This window comes from Gouania willdenowi, chromosome 5, assembly GCF_900634775.1.
Source record: "Gouania willdenowi chromosome 5, fGouWil2.1, whole genome shotgun sequence".
NCBI classification, from domain to species: domain Eukaryota; kingdom Metazoa; phylum Chordata; class Actinopteri; order Blenniiformes; family Gobiesocidae; genus Gouania; species Gouania willdenowi.
The window spans coordinates 35,076,827-35,090,593 of NC_041048.1; the positions used below are offsets into that span (position 1 = coordinate 35,076,827).

At 40.2% G+C, this 13,767-nt stretch overlaps 1 protein-coding gene across 10 annotated transcripts in view; it reads right to left on the reverse strand.

Moving 5' to 3' along the window:
• Nucleotides 1–13,767, reverse strand: part of magi1b (membrane associated guanylate kinase, WW and PDZ domain containing 1b) — a 222,070-nt gene that overhangs the window by 106,408 nt on the left and 101,895 nt on the right. For all 10 annotated transcript variants that reach the window (XM_028447813.1, XM_028447808.1, XM_028447811.1 and 7 more), the window contains exon 2: nucleotides 12,449–12,565. In XM_028447813.1, the coding sequence (XP_028303614.1) occupies nucleotides 12,449–12,565 (117 nt within the window). The remainder of the gene's footprint in view (nucleotides 1–12,448; nucleotides 12,566–13,767) is intronic.

Consider the following 13,767-nt stretch of genomic DNA (forward strand, 5'->3'; position numbering starts at 1 on the left):
AATATAAAACAAAACCCAGGAAAAATACATATGACTCCAAAATTTGAGAAAAATACACCAAAATACACTAAATGATTACATTATACACAAAATCACACAAAAAACCAAAAAAAACCCCCACAATGACAACAAAATTACACAAAATGTCTCATAACACAAACCAGCAGCAAAAATACACAAAATGACAATAAACAAAACACAAAAATACACTAAAGGAACACTATAACACACAATGACAAGATAACAACAAACACATGAAATGACTCCTTTTTTCCCTTATCTGTATATAATATGAAATATTAACACTGTGTAGTGCAATCTTCATTGTGACAGCTGTACATGTTTTATTCTGGTAAAATATAAACATCACATTCATCTATTCTGCTGCTTAGTTGTCTAAATGGCAAAATGACTCCTTAAAAAAATAAAATAACCCTTTGTTATTTAATGTATTAATAATCATGATTGGTCATTATTCTAAACGCTGACGTGAATGTTAATAATGAATAATGTGGCTCTCAAATCAGAAAATCATATTTTTGCAGCCCCCGCCGTGATAAAAGTTGCTCTCAGATCTAGAACTTTACAAATAAGAAAATCTAACAACTGGAGTAAGACTGTGGGAGTAACACTAAACATTCAACTGTATCAAGCACCCATCATCCTTTTGATTCTACCTTGTACTAACCACTATTTTAATATGCACGATTAGCTAATCCTACTTTATTTCATACTGCGAGTTACTTTGGAAGCCAGTTTCAGTTATCTTCCCTATTAAACAGGTCTATATTCCCTTTGCTCATTTTTCTCAACATTTCTTTTATTATGCACCTGCACCAACATCCTGTTGCTTCACACAATAGCAGCATTTCTAAATTGCAGCTAAACTGATGGAAATGAGCTCCTCCTCAAGCTGTAAACTCATTGGCATGAGTGGGGAATTCATCCATGTGAACTTAAATGACGCTTTGACCAGCCAGCCTCAGGTTTCGCCGTGGTCATGTTGACCTACAGGACGTACAACTAGGATGGACAGTTTTAATGTGTGAGCTTGTGTGCAAGGCAACAAAAACATCTGTTGATGTTCTGTAAGCACGTACACCAAACATCACCATCACCAGGTTTTACACTGAGCTTTAAGAGTCTGGCTATCCCTGATCTAGACCGCTTATGCAACAAACACAAGATTAAAAGCAATGCAAGCAGGTCTATACTAGGGCTGGGCAATATATCAATATTCAAGATATATTGAGTTTTCTATTTTGGCAATATTGAAGATTACAATATCACCTACAGTGATATACATATTTTTTTATAGCTTATTTTGTATCAAAATACTGGCTTTCACTACTTCTCAGAAGAGCAAGAAAAGCTCAGTTAGATGGATTTCAGAGTGCATCCTCACACAGACCTTCCCCTAAACAAGCCACACTACAGAACTCACTCACACGTGCTGTCCCTTACAGTAGAAAAAGACTACAGTGTCACATATTGTGCCGCTGTTTGTTAATAAATGTGCAATTATCAAGATTTATATCGTTTTTCACCATTTTAAGAAAAAATATTGAGATAAGAGTTTTGGTCCATATTGCCCTATAACTACACATAAAGCTCCCCTACGGAAGTGGGCAAAACTTCCCAAAATGTTTAAGACATTATCAATGACAAATAATTAGCGAACAATATTCTTTTGTTTGAAAACTGGACCAAATAAGAAAGCAATTTAACATGTGTAAACAAACCAAAAAATCAAATGTCATTACTCTTGTAAAATGTGTTGAATACCTTCTAAAGTATTGACATATGTGACATAATTGGCCATCTAATATGCAATATGAAGCCAATAGAAGAAAAATGGATTATGGCATTGTCTTCAAAGTGCAGCTCCTCCCAAACCCAACAATTGTGCGGAAGCTGTTTGGAAAGCATTTCTCTAGAAAAACATTATCTACAATCTACCAATCACAACTGACGAGTGCACATCGGCGAGAGTGATACTATTAAGACTTGTGCTGTCATGATTGATATTACCCGCGGGATGAATAAAGTGTCTATCATCTATCCATTATCTTCATTTGAGACGTGGATAATGTCAAAGACACACGTCACTGAATGAACACACAAACATTCATTGTATTCCAAAACAGATTCAGCCACCATCTTGGCCATGGCAAGCTAGCAAGGTTTCTGTTTTTTTTTGTTTTTGTTTTTTTAAAGAAATAAACACACAATTGTACAAAAATGTAGAAGGGGTGATGAGCTGAGTGGGGTTTGTCTGCTCGGCAGGGGGATATAGAGCCATCTGTCCCCAGAAAGAGTTAATCCAACCAAAAGCACAGGCCACTGATTCCAGCAATCTCCAATCCCCCAAATTTTGGGAAACATTTTCATCATAACTGATGTCTTTTGGGAAATAAAAAGCATTGCAATCCATCACCTAGTTATACACACAGTCATGCAATGTCACCTCATTCTTACATCTCTTTCTGCATCAGAGGCAGAGGAGCTGCACAGTATTGGTCGTGGCTTTTTAGTAATTGGTATAGGATGCTTTGCAATCGGGTGTTTTCATCGGGGGAGGTGGTTTTCACTCGCTCAGTCTCAGGCACGAAAAAATAACACCACAATGAGATCCAACCAGGCCTTTCATTGGACCTGTGAAATTAGATTATTGTTATTTTTTCTTTTCACAAGCTTGAAACAATTCCTCAGTGGTTGGTAGAGAGGTTAAGACTAAAGACAATGGTGATAGATTAGAAAAACAATCAACAAGAAGAAAAGCTTAGGGCCAGTAGTGCACTGTGAAGCTAAATCAGCCAGAAACCTGCCTGAAAATGCCCCCCGCACACACTCACAGTCGGCCTTTGTCTTTTTATTCCACCCAGAAAAAAAGGCATTATGGGCTGGCTACAACCTACAGCGACATGGTAATGGGAAATAAAGGCTTTAAAGAGTCCCATTTTTAAAGGGGCAGGGGAGGTAGTGGGGATGAGAAACAGAAATGATGGGGAAGGAAAAGGGGAAGAGGAGGGAGGGGTCATTTAGATGTGATATGGGAAAAAATGGGAAAAGAGAGGTGGGAAAAAGAGGGCGAGATGCATGGCTAACCCTAGCATCTTGGTGCTCCAGACAGACAAACAGCCAGACAACTGTTTTCTAGTGGATGTAATGGCTTCCAGTGTGATCACACATGTCAAAACATCCCACAGATCCCAACACAACCATCACTGGACTGGAGTCCTTCCATCAGGAACCCACACACAGACATACACACATGGGAAGTGACACCTTGCACACGGCAGGTAAGGAACTGGGCCACAGACAAAGCATACACACCTGAGACAGACAGACACACACACACAGCTTCCCTGTGACCACAACACATCAGCCTCCATTACTGACAGTGATGTGCGTCTGTCTGCCTGATGCACAGCCATCCCCGCCGCCTGCCTTCCCATCCCGCTCCCATCCCAACCCCCAACCATTAAATCACAGCAGCCCTCAGTGTCCCCTTCACAAAATGAAACAAAATACCTCAAATCAAAGGCAGCCTGCCTGAGGCTTCCTTCCCCCCACAGTCAACAGAACAACTCCAACGTCGACAGGAAACAGAAGAAAGGTCCAAAAATCCAATCAGAATTCAGAAAATAAAGGCAGAATCCCAGAATTCCTTCTTCCTCTTCCACCTCCTGTGTGTCTGTCCTCTGTCCAGCTTTGGCTTTGTGATGCTAAGCTAACAGCAGCTAAGCTAAGCAGCATCCATCCACACATTGGGTTTTTTAAGCATTCCGTCTCCTATCCACACACACACACACACACATGCGTGCACACACACGCCAATGCTAGGCTTGTGTCTCTCTCACTGACTGAGCCCCGCTGTTTCCCGTCTAGCAGGCACCCACATGCATCCGCCCACCTCTCCCTCGTCCGCCCACCCTCCCTCCCTCCTCTTGGCCGATCTCACAAATCCCATCAGAGCAGCACCTTGAGTTCCTCTATCTCCTAAACCTTTGATACACACATACGCAAAGTCATTCACACTTGAGACTTTGGAGTTCCTGGCATACCATCTGTGATGTGACACACAAAGGACACAAGTGGGAAGAAGGCGAGTGAAAAAGTTTCCAATTTAGCCACATTTGCAGATGTCACAGCCCAGCTTGATGAATGTGCACTGATATTTGCAAAGCGTAAAAATTGTATATAAAGGTCATTAAAGATCACCAAAACAGGACACACTCAAACATGGTTATGGACAAAGTGAATTGATAAGTACAATTATGTTTTTGCACGTTTTTAAGAACAACTGAATGGCTGTGTTCGAAATGGCACACTGTACTACACGCTGCAAACATAAACCGTCTGCTATATACAGTACCATGAGTATGGTTAGGGTGATGAGCGTTCCCACTGAAGTACACGTCGGAGTTTCCCAAGATGCATTTCAAACCTACAACGACCAAAGTCGGAGGCACATTAAGGCTAAAAATCTCCATTGATTCTCCACCTTTGTGGAGCTTTCTAAGCAAGAAAGTGACTGAATATCAACATGTGGTCATTTGCTCCAAAAAAAGAGATTTTTGGACACCCTCCATTGTGCAACTGGCACAACTTCGGGTTAACTTCAAAACAAGAGCTCTATTTACAAAAGCCTTAAAAAAATTATAGAAGACAAGAAGAGAAGCTTTTATTTTGAAAGTCACGTTCTGAGTTTCCCTCCGTAGTAAGATTATAACCCTAACATAATTCAATAAACAAATAAAACACGCGTCCGTTCACTTTGAAAAAAATAAACACAATTTTTTTTATTTTTTTTTTAGCAAAAATTCCTTTTTCAGTAGTGTACGTGTGTGCATGCGCATATACAATCTCAGTACGATGTGAACTCAGTACATGACACCGGTCTCAGAAAGATTTTACTTTCCGCTGCATCATGGGGCAGTTGAGTATGAGTAGTGTACCCACCGTGCACACTTAGGAACTGTCCCGATATAGTATACATCTGGGTATTTCTCGCATACTCAATCTTTTCATACTATCTAATGTGAACGCACTACATACTTATTTTGACGTCAGATTTAGTGAGTAGTATATTAGTATGCAATTTTGATTTAGAAGATATTGCAGGGAGTCAAATATTATGTCAGTCTTTTCATAGGTGGTGTTACTAAAGGGCTTGATTTATACTTGATAATCATATAGAAAATGGAGAAGTAAGTCACATATGTAAAAGATTTAAAGGTCTCTGCAGTTCATTGAGGAAAACCACAGCAAAAAAAACCCCCCAAAATGTGAAATAAGATCTTTGTACTGGGACAGAGTTTAAAGAAACTGCTGATGGTGGTATATTACTGTCAGGGCAGTTGGGCTGTGAGACTTCTCTAACATTACATAGTTGGAGAAGATCGTGGTTTGTGGTTTGGCACGCTAAAATATGCATGTATATAGGGCTGAGTAAAATGAAATCTTTGAGCGCTATCCAGGAACGGGACTTTTGTAAGTTTGATGAATGTTGGACAAGAGCATGTGTGCCCATTTAGTATTTTTCTGTGACATTTTACTTTGCTTATAGTAACAAGCGTGTCTTTATGTAAGTGAGAAACGATCTAAAGTCAAGCTCAGCCTGGAAACAATTTTTCCGTTTAGTGTGGTAGAATAAGGACTTTTAACGAAATCTTGATTGATGTGCCTCATGGATGCGTGTGTGTGTGTGTGTGTGTGTGTGTGTGTGTAACCATTTCCTCTCATGAATGAATTCATGTGATTAACTCGACTACTCCATCACATCACTTTTGCCTTCACTTTTATACTGGAAAGCAAAACTAGATAAAAACGTGTTCACTAAGCTACTCAAAGAGCATCTTTATTATTCTTTACAAAATATTTTCTTATTTTTTGTCATCTCATCTGACACAATGACTGTCCAATGGCCTAACGATGATGTGTTACCGTCTTAAAGTGCATTCACACCAAGCACGACGTCAGCGACTACAGTTGCTTAAATCGCCCGTGTTCACTCGCTTGAACATAGTCCCACTTTTAACTCACTTCATCGGTGACCAGTGACGAGACGACCAGGGAAGTGATGTAGGGAGAAACTCATTGCCAATTGGATGTCATGACACAGCGTCACTCAAAGTCAAATTTTCAACTTTGACCAACTTCCAGAGACTCAGATTACGCGATTACGTTGCTGAAATTTGCTTGAGTCGCATCGCTTGAAGGGAGGTCGCTTGACGTTGCGTCATTTACATTGACCTTGAATGTGATCTCGTCGAAAGTCACTTTCTGTGTGAACAGACTTTTACAGTGAAAATAGAAAAAAAGAAAAAAAACCTTTTCAACTTTAGTGCAGTGTCATCTGCATATTCCACATTTTGCCCCTGAGGAAATGGCTACGACAACTAACAATTTTCAAACTGTTCCTGTATTCCATCCAAAAGTTGTTCTCATTAACTACTGATGTCAGTGTGTCTCAAAAAACTCTGCCAAAGTGACATCCCAACAAATGTCTGTTTTTATGGATTGAAAGTTGTGGGAAAACAAAGGTAGGTATTGATATTATGGCTTTTCACTAAAAAACAAAATACGACCAAAATAAACAATACCATGAACAAACCAGAACAAAAATGGCTTCAAGCAAATCACTGTACTCCTTATCCAGCAAGGAAACGCGTCCCGCGCCTCCTCTGCGGCGCATTTTGAAGCTTTTCGCGCGGCGGATGCTTATGACGTGCAACCAGAGTTGGAATTGTTGAACTTTTGGGGCATATCGTGGTGCGTCGACCAATCAGGAGCTTTTCCCCAACCGTGACGTATTCAGAATAATGAGAAGGAAAAAAAAACACTAACCGGAGGCGGAGACATATATACAGGCTCTTCTGCTGGAATAGAGCGCCTGTAGTTGGTGTCCTGGTAGGAGATGCAAGTGCTGATGCGGGTCAGCAGGTTATCAAACTGGGCACGGGAGAGACAGAAGTAGCGCTGATTCGTCCGAGCGCAGCTCTGGTGAATCCAGAAATGGCGCCGAGGCACAAATAAAGCCAAGCCACTCTCTGGATAATGTAGAGCCGATGAACGGGAGTCAGAGGTGGCGTGTTCAGCAAGGAACGCCAAACTTTATTCACCCACACTTCTCTATAGCCCTCTAACATCACAGTGCACACACTGAGTCACGCCAAAATACATCTGACCGGAAACACAGCCTTCTCTACACAATAATGTTCCCCACCACTTCACAGTCACTGGATGAATTATGAACGTAAGTGATCGCCACAATATCATCCATTGTATGAACACCACGGCAACAGAGAAGCCCCTCCCCTCGACATGCTCCCTTTCCGTCCCGAGCATCTTCGACGCTGGTGACAAGCGTAGTGATTCAATGAGCACAAGCGTCCAACTACGTGCATGAGGCATGATTTTGACGCCCGAAACGCGTTTGGTGTGAACGCAGCTTAAGAATGAATTACAAATAGCACTTCTTAAAGAAACTTTTCTCCCTTTGGTTCAATCTTGGCATTCGTCTACGGGATTTCCAATTCCAACAATGCAACGCGTGAAACTTTTCTGAAATTTAAGTCACATGGCCATTTGTCAACAAATCTACTGTTTGTGATGAATTCAAAAACAATCTTGCGAGCAGCAGTTACAACCTTCGACATTTGTTGTGAGTAAATCTTCAGTTTTTTGGAAGACAAACCTTTGATTTATTGATCCATGAGGTTTACACAATGTCTGTATCTGTTATAAAAATGTTAGTTATGGTCCGCAACCGCTTTAAGTAACGCCTTAGAAACCTGAGCAGATGTTGAGTCGCAAGGAGAAGCAGACACATAATATGTGGTTCAATGACCATAAACCACAGCTGCTTCTAGAGACGCACACAAATATCCAGGTGTTAAACAAACCTATGCATTTGATTCTGCTCAATAGATCGAGCAGTTACTTATTCTTGCTTGCTTTTTTTTTTTAGTTCTTGATTGAAGACACATGGCCCCAAATTTTCTGCTATGTCTGCCCAACTCAACCAATTCTCCAACATTATCAAAGTGTCAAAGCAACCCAAGAGGACCATTTCTTAAATAAACATTGAAAACATTATCATTTAATGTTTTACTTTATTTATCTTTCGCCTGAACCAAGCCAGGAAAGTGGTAAGGACCTGGTTTTGCTGGCACGTTTTTCATTTTCTTTATACATTCGGCTTCTTGTGTTAAATCTGGTTCCATATGCTATTAAAATAAAGCCATGAATAGTGGGGATATTGTTCACAGTTGACCAATCGTGGAGCTCATTTGCCCGAACCTGCTTCATTGTTCAATAACAATAAAAACTCTAAGGGAATTTAATTTTGACTCTGTGCACTGCCATTACGCTGCACAATGTTTATGATTTCTGATAAATTGCCAATAAAATAATGCAATTCAATAAAAAAAAAAAAAAAAAAAATAAAACACTAAAGGTGCAATATGTAAAATTTGCAAGCAATTTCTGTCACCACCAGGTGGGATATAACTGAGTAAAACCCATACTTCTGACATTTCCGGCCCTGACCATTGAATGTACAGGTGACAATATTCTCTACTACACCCTGCAAATGTTTTCGGCGGGACCATGCGGGCCGATGTATATCTTCAGCTTTGCATGTGTGATGCGTTCATGAGTGAATATATTTAAGCAGTTGTAAATAGGCTTATACTAACCCAACCGGTGGAAAATAGGTAGTACAGGTTGGCCGGGCCGGCAATATTTATTAATATACATACAGTATATATAACTATGTAGTCTAAAAAATAAAAAAAAAAATCACATATGGCATGACAGCTAAGGACATGTTTCTTAACACTCAAATTTTTATTTTAGGTATATAAGACATACCGACTTCTGGGCTATAAAGCACACTATTTTTTTGGCATTACAAAAATTAAGCAATTTTCTAAGAAAAATCCACACAAATGCCGCAGCCTAACATAGGCCGCACTCTTTTTGCTGATGAGGCTGCTGTATTCAAATTAGGTTTCACAGAAGTTTCCTTTATTACATGAAGTCTCCTCCTCACTGCCCCACGTCTACATATCAGTTCATTTACAGCTTTTTATGGTCACTTTTTACTGGAACCAGACTGATACACCGCTTCGTCCGCTCTTCTTACTATGAACTACCGTGGAGCAATCACAGCGAGTCGGACTCTGAGTCAGGATACGGACGCGATCGCTTCTGTATCCAGGCTGTTCTGATCTCCGCTCCGTCTGTCCGTCCTCCTTACGGAAGCATCTCCATCAGCCTCAGAGTCCAGAGCACCGATCAATCCTGAACGGTGATTCAACAACTTTATGCTGTTTATCCTTCTGATACAAACTGGCTGACTTTTAATTCATCCACACTGCTGCTGCAGCTGGCTTGCTCTGTGACAATATTTCTCTGCGTCGTTGCTATGATGAGGCAGTGTGCATCATGACAAAATGAGTGATCAGAATGATTCAGTGCGAGCAAGAATGATTTCATGTCAATTTCATTGTTCCACCTGGTTTAATGTGACAGAGCTCAATTTTGTGGCGGCATGAAGCTTATAAAACTGGGAAAAATCCACAATTTAGTCGCATCATTGTTTAAGCCTCAGGGTTCGAAGCGTGAGAAAAAAGTAGCATCTTATAATCCGGAAATTACGGTATTTAATGTTGAAATTTCTACATATTGCACCTTTAAAAGTCACCTCCACGTGCATTCCCAACCCCATCACAAACAAATTGTCATTGTTTTTCTTGTAGGTTCCTTTCTTGATACACCCCCCTGGGTTGTTCTCTGTAAGGGATTTTCAAAGTAGGAGCATTTAGGTTTTTAGGATTCTTTCAGTCTCCAAAGGGCCACTTTAACACCGTATACGCACACAATGTTATGGAGAGCCAGCTAGCCAACTTCAGCCTTGTTTTAAATTGCAAGAGTTTCTATATTCTCTCACTTTCTGCCCATCCCCCTTGTCTTGGCCCCCCTCCCACACCCAAACTCTGCCCTACCCCCACCCCGACCCCCATGGCGTAAGAAAGCCCCCCTTCACCCTCCAAGCCCTCCTTTTAGCCTATTTGAGTGTTCTCACATCGTCTGCACTGCTGGTTCCACAATTCACATCACACTCGTGTGAACACATTCCTTAGTAATTGTTGGTCCAGCAAATGAGCTTCTAGATTTCAGTGTCACAAAAACCACTGATGACGTCATTATTTTTGCACATGCAGAAACCAGACCAGACCTCCTCTGTCAAAGCTTGTCAATACAGAATATCCTTCCCGCTGTCATTTTAAGACCAGTGCCACACATGTGTTGTGAACTCCTTCCCATCCCTTTTTTCTGCACCACTTCAGTGACCATTGCAGTTAAAAAGAGAAGGACCAACCAGCTCCATTTGGTTTTTCGACTGAATATAAAATTTGCAGATGGGGTGACCACAAGGAAGCAGATGGGGGAGGGTGGGTGCTCCTTGCTCCAAATGCTCGTGGGTTTTAGGACGAGCTGTGGGTAAATTAATTTACTAAAAAGGTTTGATTAAAAAAATAAAACTCCATAGGTGTTTGTATTTGGTTGAACAGATCGTGACAGACTCAAAGTATTCTATTAGGAAAGACTGTTTTGTAGAAAATACTTTACGGTCCTGCTCACACTAGGTCAGCCATACAACATGGAAGCATCTTTTTAACCTAAAGCCAGTGTTATTTGGCTAGAGTGACAGAACTGTACCATACCTTTTTGGATCTTTGCGTAATTGGCCATTATTTTCTCAAAGTAACTTCATAGTATGAACTCAACAAACCACTGAAGTTACTACTACCCAAACCACTCAACCAACCATTCAGGTAAGTCAAAGTATATTTATACAGAGCTATGAAGTAGATATGTTACAAAATGGGAGAGCTTGTAGAATGTGATGTGAGCTTGTGTATAAAAAATCGACACACGTGAAATGAATTTAATGTCACAAATAATGGAAAAAATGTATAGACTGATATTTACATGAATAAAATTACAGCTACAAACTTGTAATCCAACATTTATTGTCCTGTTTTTTAATTACTTGCGTTTACAACCACAGCTCTCCGGTTACAACTTCTGGAATCAGTCTGCATCCAGTAAAAAAGGACCATAAAAAGCAGTAAATGGACTGATATGCAGACACAGGGCAGTGAGGAGGTCATCACAGTACACAAAAATACACCGAAACCACCGTAAACAGGAGTACAGCAGCCCGCCGACCGGCCCGTTCTGATTAGCCGAGTCTTTTGAAGGGCACCCTCATCAGCCAATAGAGTGCGGCCTATGTCACGGAGCGGCCTTTACGTGAACTTTTGTTCGAATATTGTTAAATTATTGGAATGCGGCCAATGCAGCGGTGCATTCAATAGCCTGGAAAATATGGTACATAGTGTTGTGTAGCTCAGGGAAGACCCTGGTGCTTTGTTTACTGATCAAAATTTACAAAGACCCCTTGATCATTTTTAAAAGACTATTATGGACAAACTCCACTAACCTCTGGCTGACATTTAGCAATAGGAGTAATAAAGGTACAACTCCCTAAACAAGTCTATTCTATACAGATACAACTGTAAATACTGATATCCCTTCTGTAAAGGTATGGTAAAGGTGTTGATTCAGTTACCTTTATCTACATTTTCTACACATTATAGAAATATTTTGAAAATGCTAAATTTGGGAGTACATATTTCTCAACGTTAGAATTGGTCGAGGGTGAACCGATCTTTGATCCGACAGCTGATTGCTGATTCTACGCTGATCAGCGATGAGACACAAATGGCAACCTGAACCTGAAGCATAGATTTTCATTAATCCAGATTAATCCAACACTCCAGGTCACAAATATCCCTACAACTTTAATAATCCACCAATGGCATATCTGTCTTTTATTGTTGTTTTTAATAGCATGAAAAACTAATCACATTTTTTAATTCAAGCTGCAGCAGCAGCAGCAACCACAGACGATACGTGCAAAATCACAACTGAAGCATTTGGATTGTTTCTATATTTAGATTATCAGGAAAAAAAAAACAAGATCCTCAGTTACTGTAGAACCATTAGCAGAGAGGAATGATTTAAAAGAGGAGAAAGAGTTGGACATGAGCTCATGACTAAGAAGAGATACATGATAGACTGAATAAATTAGATATTTAAAAAAAAAAAAACAAGCCGTAAAAAATAAAAATGAAAATGATGTGAAACCAGCGTAATTAGCCTCGACAACCACAGACATGAAAATTACAGTAAGCCTTGGAGTGAAAGTCTCGTACTATAATATAATGGGTGAGAAAGAAATAGTAACTGATTAAATTCTGACGTTTTGATTCCAATGTTGATGCAATTTGAAGAAAGACATTAAATGTAAAAAATAAAAATAAATACCATGAGGTAGAAACAAAGACATGAGGTGTTATGGACTCACAAGGCACAGCGTGATGATAAAGGTTGTCTCTGATGGTCTGCTGTAGTTCATGGTCAGGCGACGACTTCTGGAATCGCTGACTCAGGTAGAGCTTCAGGTCTTTGGTCAGCTTGTTTCCTAACATTAACAATAAGAGAGAAGAAATGTTCAAAAATGAGTGCATCAAACTTTTTAAATAAGGTTGGCTGATATTAGCTTTTTGACGATATCCGTTACGACAATACTGTACAAAACATTTGCGGCTTCCGATCTAGATGTATACACAGACCCCAACCACCTAATTTTAGCTCACATTACATATACATATATCTATCTTTTAATGTGGGTGTATTCCACAAATAAACATCCGTGTAAAATAAAAATAACTACATGACTTTAGAAATGGTTTTTAACGTCAAACATCAGCACATATCAGGTTTTCAATATTGGTGGGAAAACCAGGAACAATGTCGATCGTTATTACATTTTTAGTGAATATTGGCCGATAAAAATACTCGGGGCTGATAATATCACCCAATCTCTACTCTAAAAATATATATATATATTTATGGCATTTTTCAAAAGGAACATTTTCATCACAACAGTGGGAAACATATTCCCAACATCAACATGATTGGGAATAACAAAAAAAGGGGGGAGGGGATGTCTTGAAATTAATTACAATTCTGAGCATCCTGATAGTCAGGATATCACACTTATCAATGTTTCAGTCAATCAATCGATCTATTTCAGTGGCTAAATGCCACACACCATTTTCTCCAAAGTTTTTCTCCTTGGTCTTTTTTGGAGAATACGTCATTTGCTCTGAAGTATGCAGCTGCTCAACAATGTTAAATGTCATGTTGCTTTTCACCCATCTCCATTTGTTCTAAGAACCCCAAAAACATAGTATTTGAGGTTTATTTCCCCAAACTCGCCTGTTTTCCAGAGTTTTAGCCTCTGAAAACTCACTTTCTGAACAACTCTACACAAACGGGCTGATTGGTGGCCTACTTATTCATGAGTGGGCGTGTCTCTATATGGGACACTGACTTCCTCCTCCCCGCGCTGTGATGTAGGGCCAGAGGACGGCCCGCCCTCCTCCCACCCACTCCGTAGCCGAGTTCATGCTGCTTTATAAACACGAGACAGAGCGTGGGGGCTGAGCTTCCTGGAGGCGTGGCTTCCCCAGTTCACTGCCGCATCAAATTCGTCATCAAAGTGAGAACGCGTCACCCAATTGGAGTGAGGGGTTTGAGGTGCTCACCCTGCAGTAAGATATGCATATGTCCACTTTTCAACTGCACTACCACTACTTGACACATTTTGAGATGCACTTT